The sequence below is a fragment of the Anolis sagrei genome, chromosome 4, assembly GCF_037176765.1.
Source record: "Anolis sagrei isolate rAnoSag1 chromosome 4, rAnoSag1.mat, whole genome shotgun sequence".
NCBI classification, from domain to species: domain Eukaryota; kingdom Metazoa; phylum Chordata; class Lepidosauria; order Squamata; family Dactyloidae; genus Anolis; species Anolis sagrei.
Window position 1 is genome coordinate 193899053 of NC_090024.1, and position 22871 is coordinate 193921923.

General features: G+C 38.6%; 1 protein-coding gene and 1 long non-coding RNA gene across 2 annotated transcripts in view; one reads left to right on the forward strand and one right to left on the reverse strand.

The window, feature by feature from the left end:
• The window catches only part of DSTYK (dual serine/threonine and tyrosine protein kinase), a 52303-nt gene that overhangs the window by 7313 nt on the left and 22119 nt on the right, over positions 1 to 22871 (reverse strand). Inside the window, exons 2-11 of the mRNA XM_067468051.1 lie at positions 21533 to 21921; positions 10861 to 11524; positions 9015 to 9250; positions 7666 to 7749; positions 7157 to 7333; positions 5179 to 5308; positions 4296 to 4452; positions 3065 to 3197; positions 2097 to 2210; positions 1130 to 1244 (exon numbers count right to left, since the gene is read on the reverse strand). Of these exons, the coding sequence (XP_067324152.1) occupies positions 1130 to 1244; positions 2097 to 2210; positions 3065 to 3197; positions 4296 to 4452; positions 5179 to 5308; positions 7157 to 7333; positions 7666 to 7749; positions 9015 to 9250; positions 10861 to 11524; positions 21533 to 21921 (2199 nt within the window). The remainder of the gene's footprint in view (positions 1 to 1129; positions 1245 to 2096; positions 2211 to 3064; positions 3198 to 4295; positions 4453 to 5178; positions 5309 to 7156; positions 7334 to 7665; positions 7750 to 9014; positions 9251 to 10860; positions 11525 to 21532; positions 21922 to 22871) is intronic.
• LOC132773631 (uncharacterized) lies at positions 362 to 19609 on the forward strand. Its single transcript, XR_009631331.2, has 4 exons — positions 362 to 538; positions 11795 to 11916; positions 18818 to 19329; positions 19481 to 19609. It is a non-coding gene; the product is annotated as an uncharacterized lncRNA (long non-coding RNA).

Consider the following 22871-nt stretch of genomic DNA (forward strand, 5'->3'; position numbering starts at 1 on the left):
TTTGAGAAGTTTATGAAGGCCTGCTTGTTAGAGCAGTAATTCAAGACCAAGGATGTGTGACTTTTAATGTGATGGAGTTTTATTGTAATGCTGCTAAGGATTCTGTGTTTGTTGCTCAAACCTACCATAAGTCTACAGACCTAGGGAAGCTACAGAAGGAGAGAGTTTTACTTAATTTAACAATTCCTTAGTGAAAATTAACTATCAAAGTTACAGAAATGTAGGAGCACACTTTGGAAAATAAGTGATCCAAAGATAATAAATGTAACGGGAAAGGAAGGGATTTTCACATTCACCTCTCTCTCTGCAATAAAACTGTACAGTCATAGTTTCATTTTCATGGGTGGGTTTCATGCTCAGTTTTGATTATTCAGAAGCTGGCACTGCTGTCTCCATGTCAATAATCTTACAGCAGCCCCGTTCTCCTTCTCTTCCTGTTTGCTGCATGTTTATGTTTTTCTAGTATCTCCCTCCCTTTGCCGAAGCAAAAGAGACACTCCCAGCACACAGGAAGAGGAAAATGACCCAGGATCTGCAGGTAGGTAAAGTGGGGCCACCACCTCCTCCTCCTCTTGGGATCATGGCAAGTGTGCTCCTGGATATATTCACAGTTTTTCCACTTTTAGGGAGGGAGGCGGCAGCATATGTAACCTCTGCAAAAGCGATGGGGCAACTAATTCTATTTTAAGCTTCCCAATAAGATACTTTATACCATATCAAACCATTATTACAATCATGTTCTATATAAAGATAACGTAATTTACAAAAGCTTTCAGATAAATTTTAATAAAATGAATCATGCACAAACCTAGGTAGATCCTAGTGTTAATATAGAGAAGCAATTGTCACTGTTATCATTAAGCTGTATTTCTGTGTTTTCCACATTTTCATTGTCCAACATAATCTAAAACTTACTTATTGAGGACTACAGTCCTACAAAGTTTAGTGGGTCTTGCCTCCACATAGAATATCCCTTCCCTAATATTTAGGAAGGTGTAAATGCATCCACCTACTTTCTTGCTATAAGCATCAGATGTTAAAAGTAAAGACATTGGAGAATTGTCATTTTAAGAGAAATCTGCAAGTTCTCCATGGCTAACTATCAACAGGAGGTCCGTGGGAAGCTCACCTGTGAAGAGTTCAGGAGCCATGTGGATAGGAGTCCCAACAATACTGCCAGACATCATTGCTTCAGGTTTGCAGAATCCTAAGTCTGTAATTTTAGCCCTGTTGTTTTTATCAAGCTGTAAAAGATAAGAAATGTTCATATCTTATTTAATACCCTAAAATTAAGCCATTTTAGTTGCACTATCTCTACTATAATCCCATATATAAAACACATCAGAAAAATAGTTTATCAAACCAAAATAAAATCCCTAATTGGTGATAAATTCCTGAAAGTTGCTAAATTGGACAATATCTGATCCTTAGTTATTAGTCATTATGCAACTGTCTTTTGCCAAATGCTATTCTGAGGATTCCAAATGTTGCCTGCCTAAGCTAATGGCATAGAAGATATGTCCTATATGAGACTTTAACCACTGTCCTGAACAAGTCAATCAATCAGTTTTACTGAATGAACCACAATTATTTTTATTGGGTGGACAAGAATTCTCTTACTAGACAGAACTGACATCTGCATGTGCTAGAGCCCATTTTAAATCACCATTACGCGCTTTTTCAGGCTGTGATTCAGTTTAGGATTTTTCTCTTAGGTCTAGGAAATATATTTGTTGATGCTTACTTAAAATTGAGTCTGGTTTTCTTTAGTTTATAAGAGTTCTGATTTACTTATATGAAGATCAGGCATTCCCCAATTTCCCCTATATCCCAAATAGTCTACTCACTCCTGTTTTTCAGTTTTTAATAAAAAAGGACAGCACAAATTTTGTGTGTTAGATGGGCGGAGATAATGTTGATCATGCTTTTCTTTCAACAAAAACACCTCCCTGCTGCCCCCTTTTAGTTTTAATGCAAGAAAATATTATTAGATATTGGTTTGAAACCCCCCCCCCCCCCACTATTTTGTCTATTGATACTTCATTCCATTTCAGCAAGAAGTAAGTACAAAGCCCAAGAAAGAAACTATCCCTTACCAATACATTTTTAAGTTTGATGTCTCTGTGAACAAGCCCTTGGCTATGAAGAAATCGGATCCCTTCAACTACATCCAAAGCAATCTGCAATCTTATCTCCAGTGCCAACCCAGCCTGAGGGAGGAAGAGAAAAAAATACTGATCCCTTAATGGAGTTTTTCCAAAGATACAGAATATTTATCAAGCTTTTCAAAGAAGTAGCAATGTTAATCTCACGCAACATAAAAAGGAAGATGGGAAGGGAAAAGAAATGTAGCAGCACCTTTGGGATTAACCGCTTTTTATTTTAGCATAAACTACCTGGATATGAAACCACTTCTTCAGATGCAGTACAGAGCATATCCAGGATTTAAGATATGAAGCATATTTGCACATCTGTGGAAGTTGAAGTGAAATGGAATAGGAACCCGAAAGATGCATATCATAACTCCTCTGTAAGGTGATACATATCACACTATATGTATTAAGTCATACAAGAGTCCTTGCAACTGCACACATAACAAAAGGAATCTTTGAACCCAAGGAAACTGATTTTTGGTAAGGAGAGGCTGCACACCTTTAACCTCAGTTCTTCGAGTGGTCAGCTGTGAATGCATACAAATGGGCACCTGTGTTTGGAATCTTCTAAAGCTATTAGGTTTCGGTGGTTATCCCACCCATCCTGAGATACCTCATAACCTTGCTTTCCACCTAAATCCTCAGTTGTACGAACATTGAAGTAGTATCTGAGGATCTAAGGAAAGGCAGACACAATCAGGGGAAAATGGTTTCTGAGAATTCACAAATGTCCACTTGAACTAGTTATAGAAATTCAACCTTTCCAAACCATTTAGCATAACTGGCACTGTGGGGATAGGTTTCAGGAAGCTGGGAGACAAGCAAAACACAATGACAAGGAATGATTTCAGGGAGATAAAAGCTACCAGGCACAGTATTATGTAAAATACCAATTTTAAGTATTTCTATACCTTTAATCCTGTATAGAGGTCTCTGTGCAATTGTTCCATTATCAGTAGAACGGCAATGCTAGAACCTCCCCCATACCCATAGTCTATCACTGAGCCATGAAGGTCGACCAACCGTTCATGTTTTGGCAAGGATCTAGAAAAGATACAAAGTAGTTATCAAGAATGATTGGTCAATAAGACAGGTGAAGATCTATATATATAAATCTGTTAGGTTGGTTCAACCGGACAGCAAAACTCTAAAATCCCCCAACGAAACTGCACCAAAATTGCCATGGCCCTAGGACAACCCACTCGGTACAAACTAATCCACTCAGAATTACAAACAACACAACAACACACTCACAAAACGGCAAAACAACTGAGCATGCGCACTGGAGCAAAGTTCCCAGCGCGCGTGCACACATGGCCGAACGGCCAACGCACCCTCAGCACTTCCCTCCCTCCCTCGCCTCGCCCAGCACGAACACGTCGCCGCCCACACACACACACACACAAACAACGCAACTTCCCCCCGCCCCCTTCCCTCCACCCCCTCCTTCATCTTACCCCTCCCACGCTGCCTCCAAGCCTCGCCGCGCCGCATACCCACCGGAAAGACACGCCTCCTCCCTTCGCCCCACCCCTTCCCTCCCTAACTCACTCCTTCCCTCCTCCCTCCCTCCCCCTCCGGAAAGACACGCCGGTAGGGATGCGGCGCTTGGAGGCAGCGGCGCTTGGAGGCAGCGTGGGAGGGGTAAGATGAAGGAGGGGGTGGAGCGAAGGGAGGGGGCGTGTCTAACCGGAGAGGGAGGGAGGAGGGAAGGAATGAGTCACAGAGGGAAGGGGTGGGGTGAAGGGAGGGGGAGACTTTGAAGACACGCCCCTCCGTTCGCCCCACCCCTTCCCTCCCTAACTCACTCTTTCCCTCCTTCCACCCCCTCCGGAAAGACCCACCCCCTCCCTTCGCCCCACCCCTTCCCTCCGTGACCTTGAGTACGGGAGTTGTAGTTCACCGACATCCAACTTCGCCCCGCCCCCTTCTCGCCCACACACGCACCACGCAACTTCGCCCCTTTGCAACTTTGTTTTTTAGATATTCTGATTACATTAAGCATTGCCCTAGTGGTTCCAAATAGCTCTTAGTATATTCAGAAAGGAATTTAGCATCAAAACACAAACTAGATTTACTCATTATTACAAATACTATATATATCTGCCAAATTATTTCTTATTTAACCTGGTAGTTTCATACCTCATATAATGAAACTCAAGTGCAAGGTCATTCCAGTGCTTCTCATCTGGTGGAACAACAGATTTGAGTGCACATGGGAAGTGCCCTCCCCAGGCATTACACAAGTACACCACTCCATACTGCCCTCGGCCCAGCTCACGACCTAATTTTGGTTTGCCTGAAACAAAACAACTGCTTTGTCAGATGAGATCCATAAATAAAATTTAGTTCTGCATAATTTCCACAGGTGTGACCTTCTACAACTGCATTCTGAGTTCTTTTTGTTTGCACAAGGGAGTGCAATCCTCTGATCAAATATCCCTGAACTCTGAGAGCATATCTTCAGGACAAACAAGGGACTGCAGATTAATGAAGGATCGGTTTGTCAGTCCTTCAACTCCTTCAAATGGGAGTGTCCCATAGCAAAATTCCACTAACAGAAACGCTGGATCAAACGCTGTTTAAACTGCTCATCACAACTATTTGTTCCCTTTCTTAATTTGTATTATGGAATTAATCCAGCATGCTAATCATCCCAGAAATGTCTTCATTCATCAACCGTAGTTTTTGAAGGTTGTATTTAAGGGGTTTCTATTTAGGTTTAATTTAATACATTAACATGAGCCATGTTTAAAATGATAGCAAATATTCAAAACATACAGAACCCAACATCAAAATTTCATTTTCTGGAACAAATAGATAATAAATTCTAACTTAGCTTTCTTTGGCATACAGGAATATAAAAGGTAGAACTGCCCACACTTACTATACTAAATGGCATTCAGGAAGTAATCAGTTGGAACCAAAACAAATGTAACCATCATGCAATTATCACATATGTTTTTTAAAATGTCAAAAGCAGAGATAGGTCCTCACAATCCAAATCTACGAAGGCAGTACTCACCATGTAACAAAACATCCTGCAGAGATCTGCTTTCCAGGGAGAGGCGGGCAAGCCGAGGGGCATGATCCTTTCGCACTTTCAACCAAAGATCTTCTGTCTTCTCCAGCCTTCCCGAGTGGCCAACCTCTAGCTAATGAGACATAGGCCAAATTTAAGTCTAGCTTTGCCCTCCTGAAAATTGCATCTCAGATGTCTTTTCTGCACTCTGCTTCTCAATTTCTTCCTTGCTAAATTCAATTAAATCCTGTTTAAGATTGTAGTTTGTGAAAAAAATTACTCCCATGAATCAATTTAAGCAAATTATGGCAAGGCATATTCTTTTCTGAAGCCAAAGTTTTCATGAGTAATTTATTTTTTTGTGAAAGAAACTGTTTTCAAAGTCTTATTTAGGAACACGAATTTTCAGATTCCAACCTCTATGAAATTGTTATAGTGCTCTCCTCCCAAAAGTAGCCAGGTCTATTTATACTTTAACACTAAAATATAAAATAGCTACAGAAACGTAATAGTAAATTAACTAAAGCTAAGCAGCAATACATTTGTGCTACCAGAAGGGAAGGAAGTGTCTGACCTTCTGGCCTAGAATCCTTTACCCTTGGGAGCTGATATAAAACAACACCCTAAAGCAAAAAGCACTTGAATAAATATGGAAATGGTTTTATAGAGCTGGAAAAAAACAACTGCTTTTAAAAGCAATTTAGTGTTGTTGTTTATATTGTCTAGATCCAATTGTTAGTCTTGGCTAGATTGCTCACTGAATCAAGGTAGACTTGGTAAATTAATACCTATGTAAGCTTTACCGATTCCATGAGTATACTCAACCTTTGACTAATAGCTGAATATAAGTTTGTTTCCTTGACTACTTGTTTACAACCATCTTCAAGTAGGGAGACACTGTTGACTTTTCCAAAGCCCTAGTATTAGGTCTTCATCACAGATCACCACCTCTTACATTTATTCAGTTTTCTTGGGAAGGGGTGTCAATAGAATAACAGCACATTCTGGTTACTTGGACTGCTTTCTGGGAGTAAAGGGCAATTATCACAACAAAAATGTGATTAACATATTACATGTGTCTTATTCTTGAATAATAAGTTAGAAGAAAAAAGTGTAACTGGTTTTCAGCGCTAGATTACAAACAGTTCTACAAAGTTAATCAAACTATGTCAATACTATTAGAAATGCATTTCTCAGGGCTGCTTTGACTTCTGGCTTCTAGCCTTTAAAATGGTGTTATGACACAGGTTTGAAAGCATGCTTAACTAAGGAAGTTCTGGAACGGAATTGATAGTCAATTGTTGACAGGCTCCTGTTAACTCTATTAAAGGGACATTTTAAGCCAACTGCATGAAATATAAAGAACAGATGCTTTTATGGTGTTAGGGGGAAGTGGGAGAAGATTAGTAGATAAATAAAGCTGGTTTGGTTGTGGCACAATCATCCAAGATACTCCTCTGATTTTTTTTTAACTTGAGAATGATTGTCCTGAAATCTGGGTTGTTATTTATGAAGTATGGTCACCAGAAGTTAGCAGAAATGATCTATGCAAGAGCGGATACTAGGAAGAACCTTCCACCAACTTAAACTCCCCTCCCCAGGCATTAGAACATTAATGCAGGGGTCTCCTCTAGCCCTCCATACTGGTCTAAATACTGTATCACAGGAAAACACAAATAAACTACTGTGCTTATTCCCTAGAGCTTTTTGGAGCTGAAGAATGGACACTGTGTTGTTCATTATTAAAGACTTTGGACAAATAACTGCAACATCTGCTTTATATTCCTTCATTCCTATACTATACTATTACATTCAATTCCATCAGCCCCAAAAGGGTCAGGAGAGACACAAAGATGTTCAGGTGGACTTCTGGGTAGAAGAAAATGGAGACAGGACAGGCAGTTAGTCTTTCACTTCCTTGAAAAACTGGAGAGAGTTGGCTGGTCCTTATTCTCACAACTAGCTTTATATTCAAACTGACCTGTCTCAAGGATGCTGCAAAAGCTTCATGAGAACTGTTTAGTCTTGTCCGAAATTGGCTGCAGATACTTTTGGCCAGCCTGGATGCACTAAGACTCTCAATGGCATCCTGAGCCACTTTCTTTTTCCACTCAGTGGTAATAGCTGGTGGGCTCACCCAAGTAATTCGCTGTATTATCTAAGGAAGCAGAAGACCAGTGTTTCAGCATCAAAGCTCCAGTATTCAATAACCTTCCATCTTATTCATCTGCACTGAAATTCTAATATTGGCCAGATGCAAAGAAATTAGGATTATTAGGAGCAAGACTACAAGACAACTATTTCTGTTTGCAACATAACTCTCAAATTTTCACAGAATATGGCAGAAAATTATTTTATTGTACAATGCCAATAGATATTGATAAATATCATCTTATAAAACAGGTTAGTCTATGAAAAAGTTCAACAGGTCAATTAAAGAATTAAGATTACTTTGAATGGGCTTTTACTGTAAAACATGTATGGCAATACCTGCTTGATTTGTTCCCACAGCATTCTGGATACTGTTGAACCAGAGTGAAAAGTTACTTCAACATGGTAGGCAGCATTCAGTATCTGTAAACAAAAATGTATTATTGATACATAAACAACAACAATTAATTCCTGTTCCATGGATTAAAAAAAAGAATACTGAATGCCCTGGATTCACAATTTGTAATATAGAAACAGAGCTGTGATGAACTCTGTTTTCTTTCTGGCAGAAAGCAGTGACCTGTTTCAGCCAATATAAAATCAAATACCATATTTACTCAAGTATAATGCACCATCAAATGTAACGCCCACCTCGATTTTTGAGGTGTACATTACAGAAAATCCTTGAATGTAATGCATTCAACAGGGCAGGCATAGCATGCCAAGGAGGCAGGCAGCATGAATAAGACCAGGCAGGAACTGCACTGGACTGAGCCTAGTGGGGTGGGAGAGAGATCCCGAGGGCTATCGGGGATCTGTGATTAAGCGCCAGGAATGATTGGATCATCAGCCGAGCTCTCCTCCTCTTTCTCTGGGTGCCATGGAGCTCTTATGCCACTGGGAACAGCCTCCTTGCCCAGTGTCTGGGATTCCGGGTCTTTCCCATCCTTTCCACGCAGGTAGGTTTATGTGAGCAATCCTAATGTGTCATCAATTCTAATGCACACCTCCATTTTGGCAATGTAATGTGGCTAAAAAAAGGTGAGCATTAGACTTGAGTAAATATGGTAGTTGGATAATCTTGTAGCATCTGATTATTTGATTTCGTAGTGGTTGAAACAGACCACTCTTGAGACTGAAAGAAAGAAACTGGTAGCACAAACTTTCATAGACTTGAGTCTACTTCATCAAATATCGAAATTCCACTAGTGGTCATATACAGCTCCCAACTGTTAATGCTGCCTGCAGACAGTTTCCCAACCTCAAACAGCCACTTATTACAGGAAGACAAACAACACAGATGGAGAGATTAGTACAAGACCTTTCTTTCCATAAACCCGTTTCACTTCTGCCCACCCATCTACTGAGGAAATGTCACCACAGCACTTAATTACATCACCCACAAAAGTACTTTCATTTGCTCATCATCTAAGATAATATATGCCATCCTTTGTCAACAATGCCCTTCAACACTTAATATTAGGCAAATAGGTCACTCTCTGCGCCAGAGAATAAATGGATATAAATTAGACATTCGGGGGAAAAACAGTTGCAAAACATTTCCATTTTCCTGGGCATTCCATCTTGGACAGTCTTTGAACAACAATAATTAAAATTGTCTCACTATTTTTTACTTGGCCTCACAGAAACATATATGTAAAATTAGTTCAAAGTTTATTCTCTTTTACCTGTTTTAAATAATTGCTTGTAATATGCACTGAAACATCATGCTGAGATTTCTCCAAACTCTTAAGACATCTTTCCAGAGTGCCTACAAAGCTCTCACGGAGGTAGTCCACAGAACTTATCAGTTTGTTGGCAACTGCTTGATTCAATCGTGTAATTATCAATTCTTGGATTTGCTTAATACAGCATTTAATATCTTTGGAACTAATAGGCTCTCCATTCTCAGGAATTATAACGTCTGGGATGGGGAAGATAAAGAGAAAAAACATAATTATCACAGGAAGCACAACATACAGTATCATTACCCCAGAATAAGCAGCCACCAATATGTGTAACAATGAATTTATTTATTTGGATACAATGGAAACTTTCTAATAATAGCTTTATCTTAAATATTTTCTCATCCTAAAGGTTCAAAATTTTCTGCTTTCTGCCATTTAATCCAGTGTGAATTAGAACATACTCTTAAATGTGAAATCAACAGGGATTACTTTCTAAAATTGAAATATGAGAATGAACAAAAAAGTATAGACTTCCTGCAAAAGAGACAAAACTTCAATTCCTGAGCATTCCAAAGCTATCAAATATTAGAATTGGGGAAGGAAAACTCTTGCAGCACAAGATTTATGGGCATTTTCTTTCCATTGCTTTTCTCAATTTTACAGACTTGTATAAAATCGAACTGTCAAAGTGGAGCACACTCCTAAATAAAACTATATCCACGGATTGTTTACAACTTTCAAGACAGGCTAATCTTGATCACTGGGATAAAATTTCTAAAACTTCACCTCAACATATTAAAACACTCTATGCTAACATTGTTTACAGATTACAAGCAAAAAGCTGGTAAAGAATTTCACTGCAAAGAGATTGTTCAGAGCTGACGTATATACATGCAGCAAATCACAGTAGACTAGAGTTGTGGGGCGGGGGGGGGGGGGGGGAGAGCACAGGACCAAACAAATTAATTTTAAAGGTCAGGTGCTGTTAAGACATCCTTTGAACATTATTCACTTCCCAAAATCAAAACAACAATTATGGAAAGACTGAAATAGGTTATGCATTTCTGGTGTATAGCCTACTGAATTCAGCAGGGCTCACATCTGAATGAAAATATTTAGGTTCATGCTGCTGATTTGCTTATACTGTAGCATCATTTTTTTTCTAATCAGTTTGCAGGTCTCATCTAAACAGAAAAGTAATCTTTCATGTTTGCAGAATGAATAGTGATTTGCCAAAGTCTAGTTACTTAGAACTCCCAAAAACAGAAGGCAGACTTCATTTCTGAACTTTTCAAAAAAGAAATGAAATCAGAGAATATATTTTGAATTCCAGTGCTGAAAAACTGGATTCTACATGAAGTATTTGATATCAATGCATGCAAATCACTATTGTTCTTCCCCAAGAATGTTAACTGTCTAGAAACAACGCTATCAAAAAGCACAAAGGTATTTATATTTGGTTCAGAACACATCTGTCAACAAAAGATATCTTGTTCAGATGGTGAACTTAGTAAGTAAAACTTACTTAGTAAGTAAATAAAATGGAACTTCTTCTATTCTTATATATGCTTTATACATACGCGGATACAGTTGTACAACAAATATTATGCTTCCACTCATTGATAGCAGAGAACAGACCTTGTATGAAATAGGGCATCACTGCACTTGGCATGCCCTCATTACAAATCATGTAAATAGATATCATTACACTTGGAAAAATGTGAGAACCACCATAAACCGCATGACAATTTTGCTAACCTGTGTTGAAAAGTCAAGTTTCCTTTCCAAGTGGCCTTAAAGCACAACAGAAAGCCAAATGCTTATCAATCTCTTTAATCAAAATTACCTTTGAATTCCATATTAGCAGCATCTTCCAGCAGCTCTTCTTTCATGTTATTGAGTGTCTCAATTATCATGTCCTTCATTTCCTCTTGTTTGCGGTTGGCTATGCTCATCAAAGATTCATACAGCTCATTCTCTTTTTTACGTGTGTACTCTAGACGCTTTGGAGTGATTTGCAAGTCTCGCTGCATGTCAAAGGCTTGGTTGATGAAGATATCCAGGCAACGGCAATGTACTATGTTCAAGATGGTGGCTGCATCCACCAAGTGCTTTTGCAGCACCTGTTTGGAGAAGGTGCTAAGCAGACGGAGCTTATCCGATTGTTCCACAAGCATGCTCTGGGCTTTGGCATCAGAGGTGGGAGCTCCACAGCTGCAATGGTTGGTACTAAGATAGTCTAAATCCAGCAGCTGCCGATAAAGGGATGACTTTTCATTCTCTTCATTTTGAGGGGATATTAGTTCAACCCCCAAATCTGGCACTTTGAAAAAGAACACAGGCAGAGCAAGTTTCTCTTTAATCCCACGCAGTTCATTCATATCCAGTTCTGACAGTTCTGCCTCACTGATAGCAAAAGTGACGACTGGAAGGACACTGTTAATGTATTCTCCCAAAGTGACTTCTGCAGACTGGAATTCCCGACACGGCGCTACTACAATATCCACCTCCTAAAAACAGTTTTAAAAAATCAGAATTTAAAAATTAAAGCTATTGTGATTGATTTGAGATTTTCAGCCAGCACTGCCCTCCCATCCCCATCCACTGTAAGAAATCTATTCCTCCTCCTTTCAAGGACAATATGAAACAAATCAACAACCCTCCTGTTAGGGCAATGTGATTCTTCAGATAGGAGGTATCTCCGGGATGTCTGTCTATTTATGAGAAAGATTGGGAGTGTGTTATGTAAATTTATGTTGTTAATTCTTTTCTCCTTCCAGATTTTAACTTTACACTTGAATGTACATAATGAAAGCAAGGAAATCAACAACAAGGAAGTGAGCTCAAACCAGATGACAAGATGGTAGGAATGGCTTCTTACTTTAGAACAGTAACCAACAAGGTGACTGAAGAGTATTACTTTCTAAATGACTTATAAAATGAGCCTATTTGTCAGTAAGGTGGTACACCTGCATATGGCCTATAAAACTTTAGATTTTAGGTGAAGGGTTATAACAGAAAATGCCTTCATATTAACATTTATCATGTAGTGGGAAAATGTACTAACCATCACTGTACTCTAAGACTTATTTTTATACGGAGGGAAATCAGCCTGAATCCCTACCTGTATCCAGAAGGGGTAAGTCCTTACAGTTAAAATTGATATTCAGCACTTCTTGAATTCATGCACTCACACTTTGCATTTAATATTGACTAAAACTGCAACTTTTTAAATTCCTACTGCTGGCTTCTATTTGCATATTATATTTTACATTCTGTAATTTGTTTGTCCTCCTTTGATACAGTTTTGTAAATATGTGAAAAATGGAACTGCTATACTAGTTTCTGAACTCCTCTCCCTGAGTTTATATTTGCTTTAAACTTCCACATAGTCTTTTTTAATTTTACAACAGGCACAGCAATTCATTATATGCATTCCTAGTCACTTTCAACATTTCCAATACACTTTCCAGAAGAAAACAAGAAGCATACTGGGTATTTTTCTGTATTACGTTTAAGCCCCTAGTCAAAAAAACTTCTCAGTACTTTGAGGACTCCAGGAGAGTGCCAAGTCATCATAAACTGTTTAAAATAAACACTATGTTAAGAATTGAAGTCTGTTTCTATTAACAGTTCTTGCCACATTTTTGTAAAACTTCTAGCTGATGGGATATTTTTGGCTCTGATAGCATTGCTGTTCAGGCTGGCTTGAAGTCTGAAATACTCTTATGAAAACTGAACTGGTAGAGAAACTGGTAAAGGCATTAGAAAATCAATAGTTGTTTAAAAAGTAATCCTTTTTGTTTTTTAAAAACAGCCATGATGCATGGGGCATTAATGTTTTCAACCTCACTTGGAGCAAACTTTGGAATTCCCCTAGAAAGCTATTGAGCTGAAGCCAATGTACGAACAAGCACTTTCAACAGCCAACAGATGCATTCCAGTAGAAGTTAGAAAGACATTACTCATTTATTTACTATTCAATAAATAAATAAAAATATTCTAGCTAGTTTGAATCTCCATGCTAGTTTGAATCTCCATCTCCCCTAAACACTCTTCCCAGTTTCCCAAATTAACTTCTAATTGCAGTTTGCCTGACTGTCATGAGACTCCTAAGCACAGAAACATAAAAACTGATGTAGCCAGATAAGAGTATAAATTGAAAGCGATGTTGGATGTGCGACTCTACATTCACTATGAGAGATGGCTCACACTGACAACAATAAACAAAAAGGAAACCAATACCATTTCCATAAGCCATACGTTTTATAATTATTAATATTTCTTATTTATATTGTGTCCTCATACATACATGGCGCTTTATAATAAAATGACCAAAAACAATGGTTCCTGCCAGAGGCACACAGTCTAAAATATATGTGTGTTCACATACACTGAGAGAAAAGGAATAGCAAAACAAAATCATATAAAAAATACAAAACAAATCATCCTGATAAAATGCAAAAAACCAGAAGCAGAACCCACAACCATATGCCAATATAATACAAGTAAACTGACTAATACATATAATCAAAATACAAAGTGTTCTAAAAATATGGATCCGATTTGAAATCACTATATCCCTTCAATCACAAACCACCCATGAATGAAGAAGCTCTTGCCATTTGAAAGGATGGGGCATAGAGTTTAAAATCATTACCGTTGGATGCCTCTCTCAGCGCACAAACAGTCCCTAGCCTGTCGTTCACAAGATGGCAACCCCACAACATAAGGTCTAATGAGACCATTTATGGAAGTATTTTTTTAACTTTGCTTTTGGCTCAAAATGGTTACATGATAATTTGATAACTCAACCATTTCCAACTGTTTGCATAATTGTAACCTGTTGCCATGGTGAAATACTGTATACAAGACTACAAAATAACATCAAACTAAAATTCCAAAAGCTTTGGAAACAAAAAGGGTTTTGACTGATATTTAAAAACTAGGGAAGGAGCAGTCTATAAATGTTTATGGAGGTGATTCCAAGAGTATGGGGCAGCAAGTCAGGAACAAAAAACCCAAGCCCAGGAAGAGGGAAGTCTCAGTTACAAGGAGCGTTCATTAAAGATTTCCCCTGACCCACTTCCTGTAAGGACTGAGAGCAATGAAACTTGGCACAGTTATTAGAACTTCTCTACCTAGGTACCACCTAGGGACACACACATCTACCATCATTTTAAGCAACTGTTAACACCTCGCTTGTAGAAGACTACTGGTTGCTGCAAAAGCCACATTGTAACTTTGGAAATCAGGGTCTCATCATCTGATAAATGTTTGCCCTTCAAAAATAACTTCATTGTTGGAAAAAGGTGGAGGTCCGATGGTGCGAGGTTAGGTGAATAAGGAGGATGCGGTAGAATTTCAAAGCCACAGGAGCATGCTTCCATTTGGCTAACACGTGAGTTGTGAACTGGTGCACTGTCTTGCAGAAGGTAGACACCTTTTATGAGCATGCCATGTCTCTTGGTTTTGATGGCCTCCCACCATTTCCACAGCAGTGATGAATAGTATGCCCCAGTGATCATGGTATCCTTTGCTGGGAAAGCCATCAATACAACTCCGTGCTGGTCCCAAAATACTGTGAGCATGACCTTTCCTGCCAAGAGTTGGGCACGTGCCTTCTTTGGAGGTGGTGAGTCATGATGCTTTCACTGCATCAACTGGACTTTAATCTCAGGATCATAATGATGGACCCAGTTTGCACTGAAGTCTGGCCCCATTTGAATTTACAATACCAGTTCTTGAGTACATCATATGATGGGGAATCATCACCATAACCCTCTTTCATCTCATCGAGCATCTCCTTTGGTATGCAGCCTTTCAAGTCAAGGAACTAGAGGACTGCTCTATATTCCACTGGGTCCATTATCAAACCTCATACCACTTCAGCACCTGTAAAATCAAGACCGTTATCAGTTCTGAGTTGTAAACTGGCACGTAACCTATAGAGACTTACATGATTACACACGTGCAGTTTCAGCATCCTGTGATAAATAGAAGTGGATCAGGGGAAATCTTTAATGAACGCCCCTCGTAGGTGGGAAGCCTAGAATTCCTAGAAAGCAGCTCTTGAGCAAGGCAGTTAAAAAAATGAGAACTGAAAGATAGAGGGAGCTGGGTTATATAGGACTGAACATTAAAACAAGAAGTTTGTACTAAATCATAGAAGGAATTGGTAACAAAAGAAGGGATATTAAAAGTGGGTGACACGATCAAAACAACAGGACAAAGATAATTTCAGCAGAAGAATACTGAATGGAAAGCAGAGGACTAAGGTGTAAAGCAGAGGACTAAGACAGTAAAGGAAAAATTGACATGATTTGTTACAGAGTCAACATGAGGAACAAAAGACAAAAAGTCAAAAATAAAGACATGACATCATGCTTCCTTCAAAGCATAAATGGGTACATTATTAACGGTCAGAGAATGAATGTGGTAAAGAAGATTTTGTTTTTGCCATGTTAAATTTTAAGTAATTAAGGAGCATCAATGCTGATACAACTGAAAGACATGCTGCAATATGATATCCAATGTCAGAAGAAATTACAGTGTGGAAAGACGGAGTTGGTACATCATTGTCATGAAGCAAACCCAACAAAAGCACATAGTAAGTTGTATTAAAAGCTGCAGAGAGATCAGGGAGAACAAAGACTGAATATGGGCCTTCTGACTTGGCTTAAAGAAGATCATCTGTGATTTTAGCAAGAGCTATCTCCAATGCAAGGGGCAAAGTCCAGATTGGAAGGCATCCAGTACAAAAATAGGAGAAAGTAATCCAAGACAAAATACATGAATAACCCTTTCTAAAACATCTGACTAGAACAGAAACAGTAGAACAGGGTGATAATTAAAATAAACATGGCTCAATCAAAGTAGAAATAGAGTAATAATATGGAAAAGAGAAGAGAGAATGTCAGGGACAACAGTAATCAAGAAAAGAGAAGCAAAAGGATTAAGAGAGCAATTAGAAGGATTTCAACATTTTGTATAAATTCATCTAACAAGTCAGGAGGAAAGTAGAAAAGAGTAGAAGAGATAGACAACGGAAGACCCATCTACCACCCCAACATTCATGGCAACTTGTATGAGAGAAGGAGAGCCCCCCAAAGGATAGGGCAGCTGAAGTAGCAGTATCATAGGCAGAGAGCCAGGTTTCAGTGAGAGGAAGAAGGTGAAAAGATCTTGAGAGAAACAAATCTTGAAGAGAAGCATTTTTAGAACCAATTGAGTGATAGTTCCATAAGGAGCAAGAAGAACAATGCTGAGGAGAGGTAAGACAGGGGATAGGTGTCAGATTATGAGAAAAGGAAGGAATTGGAGCCAGAATAAAGAAGGAAAAGTGGGGAAATTTCAAAAATAATTACCAAGTAAAGGATAAATATAACCTCAGGAAAAAATAGATAAGATACACAGTAAAAAAAACACTGACACAGCATTAGTAATGAAAAACCAGGATTTTCAGCTGGCTGACAAATAGCATTTGCTGAACTTACCTCACAAGGGGGGCTAGAATAGTTCTGGTCTAGTTTTATAGTTATATCACCCAGAGATGATACGGCTGGTTGCTGAATTCCCCTATCTGCACTTACCTAGAAATTAAAAGGTTGTTGTTTATGGATAGTGGCTTTTTCTTAAAATGGAACAGAGAATGAAGCAATTTCTCTTGGGTATGCTCTCTAAATTATTTTTTTCACTCATGGCCATGTTGCCACTAGTCTGAATTATGAGGCTGTTAAGAGCCCACCTCTTTGAGAACAAAGTTGATGAAAGTGTCCTTGGGCCTGCTTTGTCAAACCACTGTGAGAAAAGGTAAACTCAATAGAAATACATGTCAATTGCCTTAATCATTTGTGGGTGATGTTTTACTAATTCTCACAAGTTTGATATTCTGCAAAGTTTATCAGCATGCACATGCACATCAGTGATGCAGAAAGGAAAACAGAAGTACTGAATCAAAGAACTGGAAGCTGTGGTAAACCAAGTGTGCTCCAGTTCTCAAACTGGTTCCTACAGTGGAGGATATCAACAGAATTATATAGTAAGTGAGAAATTAATTCACCCACTGGCTCACTTGCTTTGTTTTTGCCTCTCCTGAGCCACAGATACGAATATCAGGACTGAGACACCCCTCTGTTGTTTAAAGGAATCCTGGAAACTGAAAGCCTTTCTGTCTCTCAGTCCAGGACCAGCAAATGCTCCAGTTTCAAATCATTAGGTCTTCCTCATTCAGGAACTAACTTCTGCACAGAGTGGGGGGGGGGGGGGATCAGTTCCTAGGCTCAGCAAATTCCTATACTGCTTTAGACTTACTAATTTGGAAGTCTAAGTAAAAAGAAAGTGCTTCCCTTCTAACTATTTAAGTCAGCTTCACAGACTCAATAATCACAAACAAATAATACTGCTGGAGAATTAGCCATACATTTTTTCAATTCATATGTACTTTGTTCCAGCCACAAGCAACAGAAGGAGTAACACAGCATGCCAGGGCAACTGACAGGAATAAGACATCTGCTACTTGAAATGAAACCCTTTGCAGTTTGCCAATTTCCTCAAGAATGTTCTGCAATACAGTGTTCACAGGGAAGAAAAATGATCTTCAAATAACTTCATTTCTCATGCTCAAGTATAAAGCACTCAAAGTGACTCCGTTAGGAACATAGGGCAAACTGTAGAAGCAGTTCTCTGGCTAGAAATCTACAAACTTTCTTTTTGCATCTTTTCTTAGATTTCCTTTAATATTTGTGAAATCCAGAAATAATGAGATGTTATAATGAGTTTTCCCTTGATCAAAGTATTTGAAGTATTCAAGTTTTGAATTATTTTTCAAAATCAGTTGTCAAAATGCCCCATATTGCTTTTCAAAATTTCAAGCTCCAATAGACCATACTTTTAGTAACATGAACACAGCAATTAACATTCAAGTTGATGTTCTTGTAACAGTAGGGTTAAAATGTTTATCATTCAGTTTTGATTTGAAAAATGTGACCCAAATGCATACAAGTCCTTCACATTTCTCTTCATCACATCTTACCTTGAGCAGGTTAACCATTTCTCAAATCTGTAACCATAACTCAAATCTATTAGATATTTCTACACAGATCATATCAGATGTAAGAAGGCATATCTCTCGTATCATGCATGGATCACATAAAACATATTTTATGAATATACTAGCTGTCCCCTGCCACGCATTGCTTTTTGTGTATATATGTGTGTGTATATATTTGTGTATATGTGTATATACGTGTATTTGCATATATATGTGTGTGTGTGTGTGTGTGGTTTTGCGCATGCATTGTAATGTGGGGTTTTGGGGCTTTTTAAGTCCCTTCTGCTATGTTTTTCAGTGTTTTTATTAGTGATGGTCACTCGCTGGCCTAATACGTGTATTGTGTTCAAATCTGGTGTCAATTCATCCAGTGGTTTTTAAGTTATGTTAATCCCACAAACAAACATTACATTCTTATTTACACAGAGTATCTGGGGGAAAAACTAGAATAGTGAAAGAGGCAATTCCAAATCCTAGTTTTCAGAAAAGTCTCCATCTATGGCTTTAGCAAAAGTACAAGCATTAGCCAATCTAATTTCATTCTGCCAAGTATTGAAATATCTAGTGGGGACAAAAGGAAATAATTAAGGAACTCAAGAAAATTCCCACTAGAAGAATTGTAGAACTTTCAAAGCATAGTTTGTTGCCGCAGAGGGAACAAATGCCAGGCTACTTCCAAGCCTGCTAATTGCACCCTTCACACTAATTTAACAGACAATGGTTCTTTCCTTCCATCCTGGACATCCTACAGGTATATATACTCCACTTGCTTGACTACTATCAGATCCTCTGAAGATGCCAGCCATAGATGCAGGTAAAACTTCAGGAAAAAATGCTACTAGAACATGGCCGTAGAGTCCAGAAACCACACAACACCCCAGTGATTCCGTCCATGAAAGCCTTTGACAATACACTCCAGTATTGTTTAAGATGATAAAGCTCCTCATGTATAAATGTAGAGATGCCTGCTAAAGAATGCAAATGATGTAACATTTTATTTCTTATAAAAGTGTAATACCTTACCTGACATATATTAAAATGAATGATGCCTTATGTGCAATATACTGTAAGTAATGTGTCTACTTGACACTGAAATGTCAAAGTTTCCTATGGGAAGTATGTATGCTCAAATATCTATGAGTAAATAGCCTAAAAGAATAACAGAAAGTTCCTTGTCCCATTTAAATATTCTGAGATTCCAATACTTAAGAAGATTCAAGTGAAGTGTTGATGCTATCTCTACCTGTTCAGATTTTACCACTGGTAATTATTTGGATGCCTAAGTGGCCAGAAGGAGATAAGAGGTACGTCCAAACCGAAACAGATTAACAAGTGGCAAAGAAACCTTAATCCTTTAGGCAAAGAGATGGGGGGGGGGATCGTGCCCATTTCACACCACCTTTCACTTGCACAGGGAAGTCTTGGTTTTATCTTTGAACAAGCAGCAAATCTATTAAATTTGAGAGGAGAAACATTTGACACTATGAGCTCCAAAATCTTAGCTAAGAGACAAATACACAAATGAATAATGTTCGGCTATATAATGTTTCATTAAAATTGATTTTGTTTTTTACTGAAAGCTTTTTTATTTCCTTGTTGCTTGAATTCCAGTTAACTGAGTGTCTAATGTAAATAGCATGAAATGGTTATAGACTTGGGGGGGGGGGGTATTGCTACTATAGTTAAAAGGTCAGATATCAAGAGAGTAGACTGGAGCGGGAAGGAGTCCACTCTTTTAACCTTTTCTTTCCTTGTGAAACCTATACTGGTAATTGAGCAGGCCAGTCAACTTCTCTGATCTTTCTTTCCTCCCCTCCCAAACTGACAGGTTTCAACATACTCAAACCATATTCAAAATAATATGTTCAATCTTTGATCTATTTCATTCATTTTTTCTCAGTTTTTAAACTAGCATTTCTTGATAGCTGATTTTTTAAAAGCCCTAACATTAATGAATTAATTGGTAAATAACTTGTTTTTGATGTGGCTTACAAACTCAAACTTGTTAATTCCAGCACAATGTGATTCCTCTCGGATGATTAAATATACAGACTCTCATATATTAAATGTGAAAAGTTAACTTCTATTATTTAAAATTCCATTTGCAGAAGACATTTTCACATTTGCTTTGACACAGAAAACAATCTTAATTTACCATCCCTCACAAATAATTTGAGAGGCTGTCGTAATACATGCTGCCCTAGATGAATCTGGAACCTAACAAAGCAATCTTTGTCACTAGTTTGAAAAGTTTACGAAAGACATTTGAGCTGCCTTCCATTAGCTGACCTATATAAACAAGGAAAAACATGGTTGCAATAGACAAAAGCCAACATTTTCAAATCTACTTTCCAACTGTACTGCATATCAGAAAAGTTCAGAAAAAGATATACTGAAGAACAAACAGGCAGGGCTTCTGGGATTATAAGCATGATTCTTCACAAAGGAGGTAGGTATCCCAAGTCAAAGCAACTCTTATTTGGTACTACCTATAGTACATCAGTTTTCAGCTACAGAATACAGTAGTTAAGTGTTTTGACTTTGAAGTAAAGGAGGGATTAAAAGAACACAGTATCCATTTTACTTGGGTTAGAAGGTTTCCTTAATGTGAATTACAACCATTCACGAGAGAATTTGGGATGAAAACAAAAGCAACCATAGAGAAGCAATCTGAAAGCTCATTTATTGGGCTCAAATGGTATGTATCTTTGATTTGCAGGCTGAGAGTGAATGGGGCAAGCTAGCTGGTCCTTTACACAGCTGCCAAAATCATTCCCCCACCAAATTTTAAAGCAGTTCTGATCATTAAAGCCAATGCCACATACACACCCCTTGCAGGAGAAAGGCCCAAGTCTGATTGGTGAGCCAGCATGTAATTCATTAATATGTTTGACTGCCATGTCAGCTGCAAAACAAGGAAAATTCATTTTGCTTTACAGTACTTTATATCCCACCTTTCTTGTCATATAAGATCCAATGTGGCTACAATTCAGGCTGTTGCTGTGAGTGATGTTTTTAATACAGATCTGTCTTCAACCCCAGATATTTGGAATGAATTTGAAAGACACTGTCATCTTGATATAAGCCTTCCAGCTATAGGTTTGGGAACTGGGCAGGGGGTAAAGCAAATGGTGTGCTGAAACTGACAGAAAGGGAAAAATCAATATTCCCCTTCCAGCCAAACCTTTCCTGCTGCAAACTACAACCTCCAGAGTACACAGATGGACTGAAAAGAAAAAGAGAGTGTGTATATACTGAAGCAGATCTTGGGTTCTACAATCATATTTAGGAGTGCAGTGAAGCTGACTCATGCTTCTGGAGTTATCTGGTTTTATGTAGAATTTACTCATCTACAATCAAAACAGAGAAATACAGTATCCATTTTTAAAAACTTTCTGGCAAAACTCACATTATTATGAGTTAAAATGTATCAGTTAAGTACATACATGCTGGTTTTCATCAGTACCTGCAACAACGTGTGATTCAGCGTAACTTCCAGCTCTGCGATCCGGTGTGCCAAATCCTCATTATCTTCATGGATTTCCAAGTCTTCCTCAGGTATTGTTTCCCATCTACCTTGATGAGCTGCCAAGTTATGAACTAATTCATACTGTCCAGGTAAAGCTAAACTGATCCGTGTTTGTCTTCCATGTGTGAAGTGAATTCGACGCCTCTTGCAGTTTTCCTCACTGCTGATTTTGTTGGTAGGCAGCAGTCTGTCCCCCAAGAGCATGTTGAGCAACTGGCATTTGGCATTACAGTTCTGACCAAAGATTAAAAGGCATGGATGACAGCTTACTGTCAGCTGGAGGTACTCCTCCTCATGTCGGGGAAAGGCAATTGAACTCAGCTGCCCTAAAAAAGTGGAAGAACAAGAAACACATTAGCACTTCTATTTGTTGGATGAATTTCTATTGAAGATTTCAAAATCTCTTCTCAGTACAGAATTCTCCCCAGAAATACAAACTCCTGAGCTGGAAAGACTCTTGCATGGATGCTGTTAATTAGACCAGGTAGTATCTGGCTGAGAGTCAACAAGTTTAACTTTTTCCTTTTGCACAGTAAGCAGCAAGCAGAGTTGATGGCGGCAGCAACCTAATCACCAAACTTTGTGCTTTTCATCTGCAGTTTAAAATTAAAGCATTATTGTAAAATGAATCGATCCAAAAACTGTTCTGCTGAGGTCAGAGGAATGGAAAGAAACACTAGGCCTTTGCTGAAATTGTTAATTAACAGCAGCAACCCTCCACTGTGAAGAGATCCAGTTCTGTGACCTGTTACATTACTGCTTATAATATACATGTAGAGAGCTCTAGAAGACAAAATGTCAAGACAATCCATAGCATATCTGAGCAAGAGCATTGTTCGGATTTCCTTATATTTCTATTGCCAGAGCAACAACAAAAAAAATCAATGAAACATCATAATCAGACAACATCATAACAACATCATGGCTGAACAACAAGTGATGGGTTCGGGCTCATGATTCCTAAGTGTAATGATTCCTACATAGAGCCGGGGAAAGTACGACAATCGGAGAGCTGGGCTAGGAGGTTAATGTTATGGGCCAGGAGCATAAGTGTTACAGAAGAGACCATAAGTGGGAGAGTAACCAAGACACTATTAGGATTATGAACTGGAGCATGCAATTAGACTATACCATACACACAAATGCTTCTCAAAGCTCTCTGTTGTGGGAGATGGGCACAACATTTTTGTCCACTGGGAACAACTGTTTCTTTCTTGGCCAGCTCAGGTGACAGGCAGTCAATGGCTCAGAAACCCGCACTGGTCTGGGAACCACT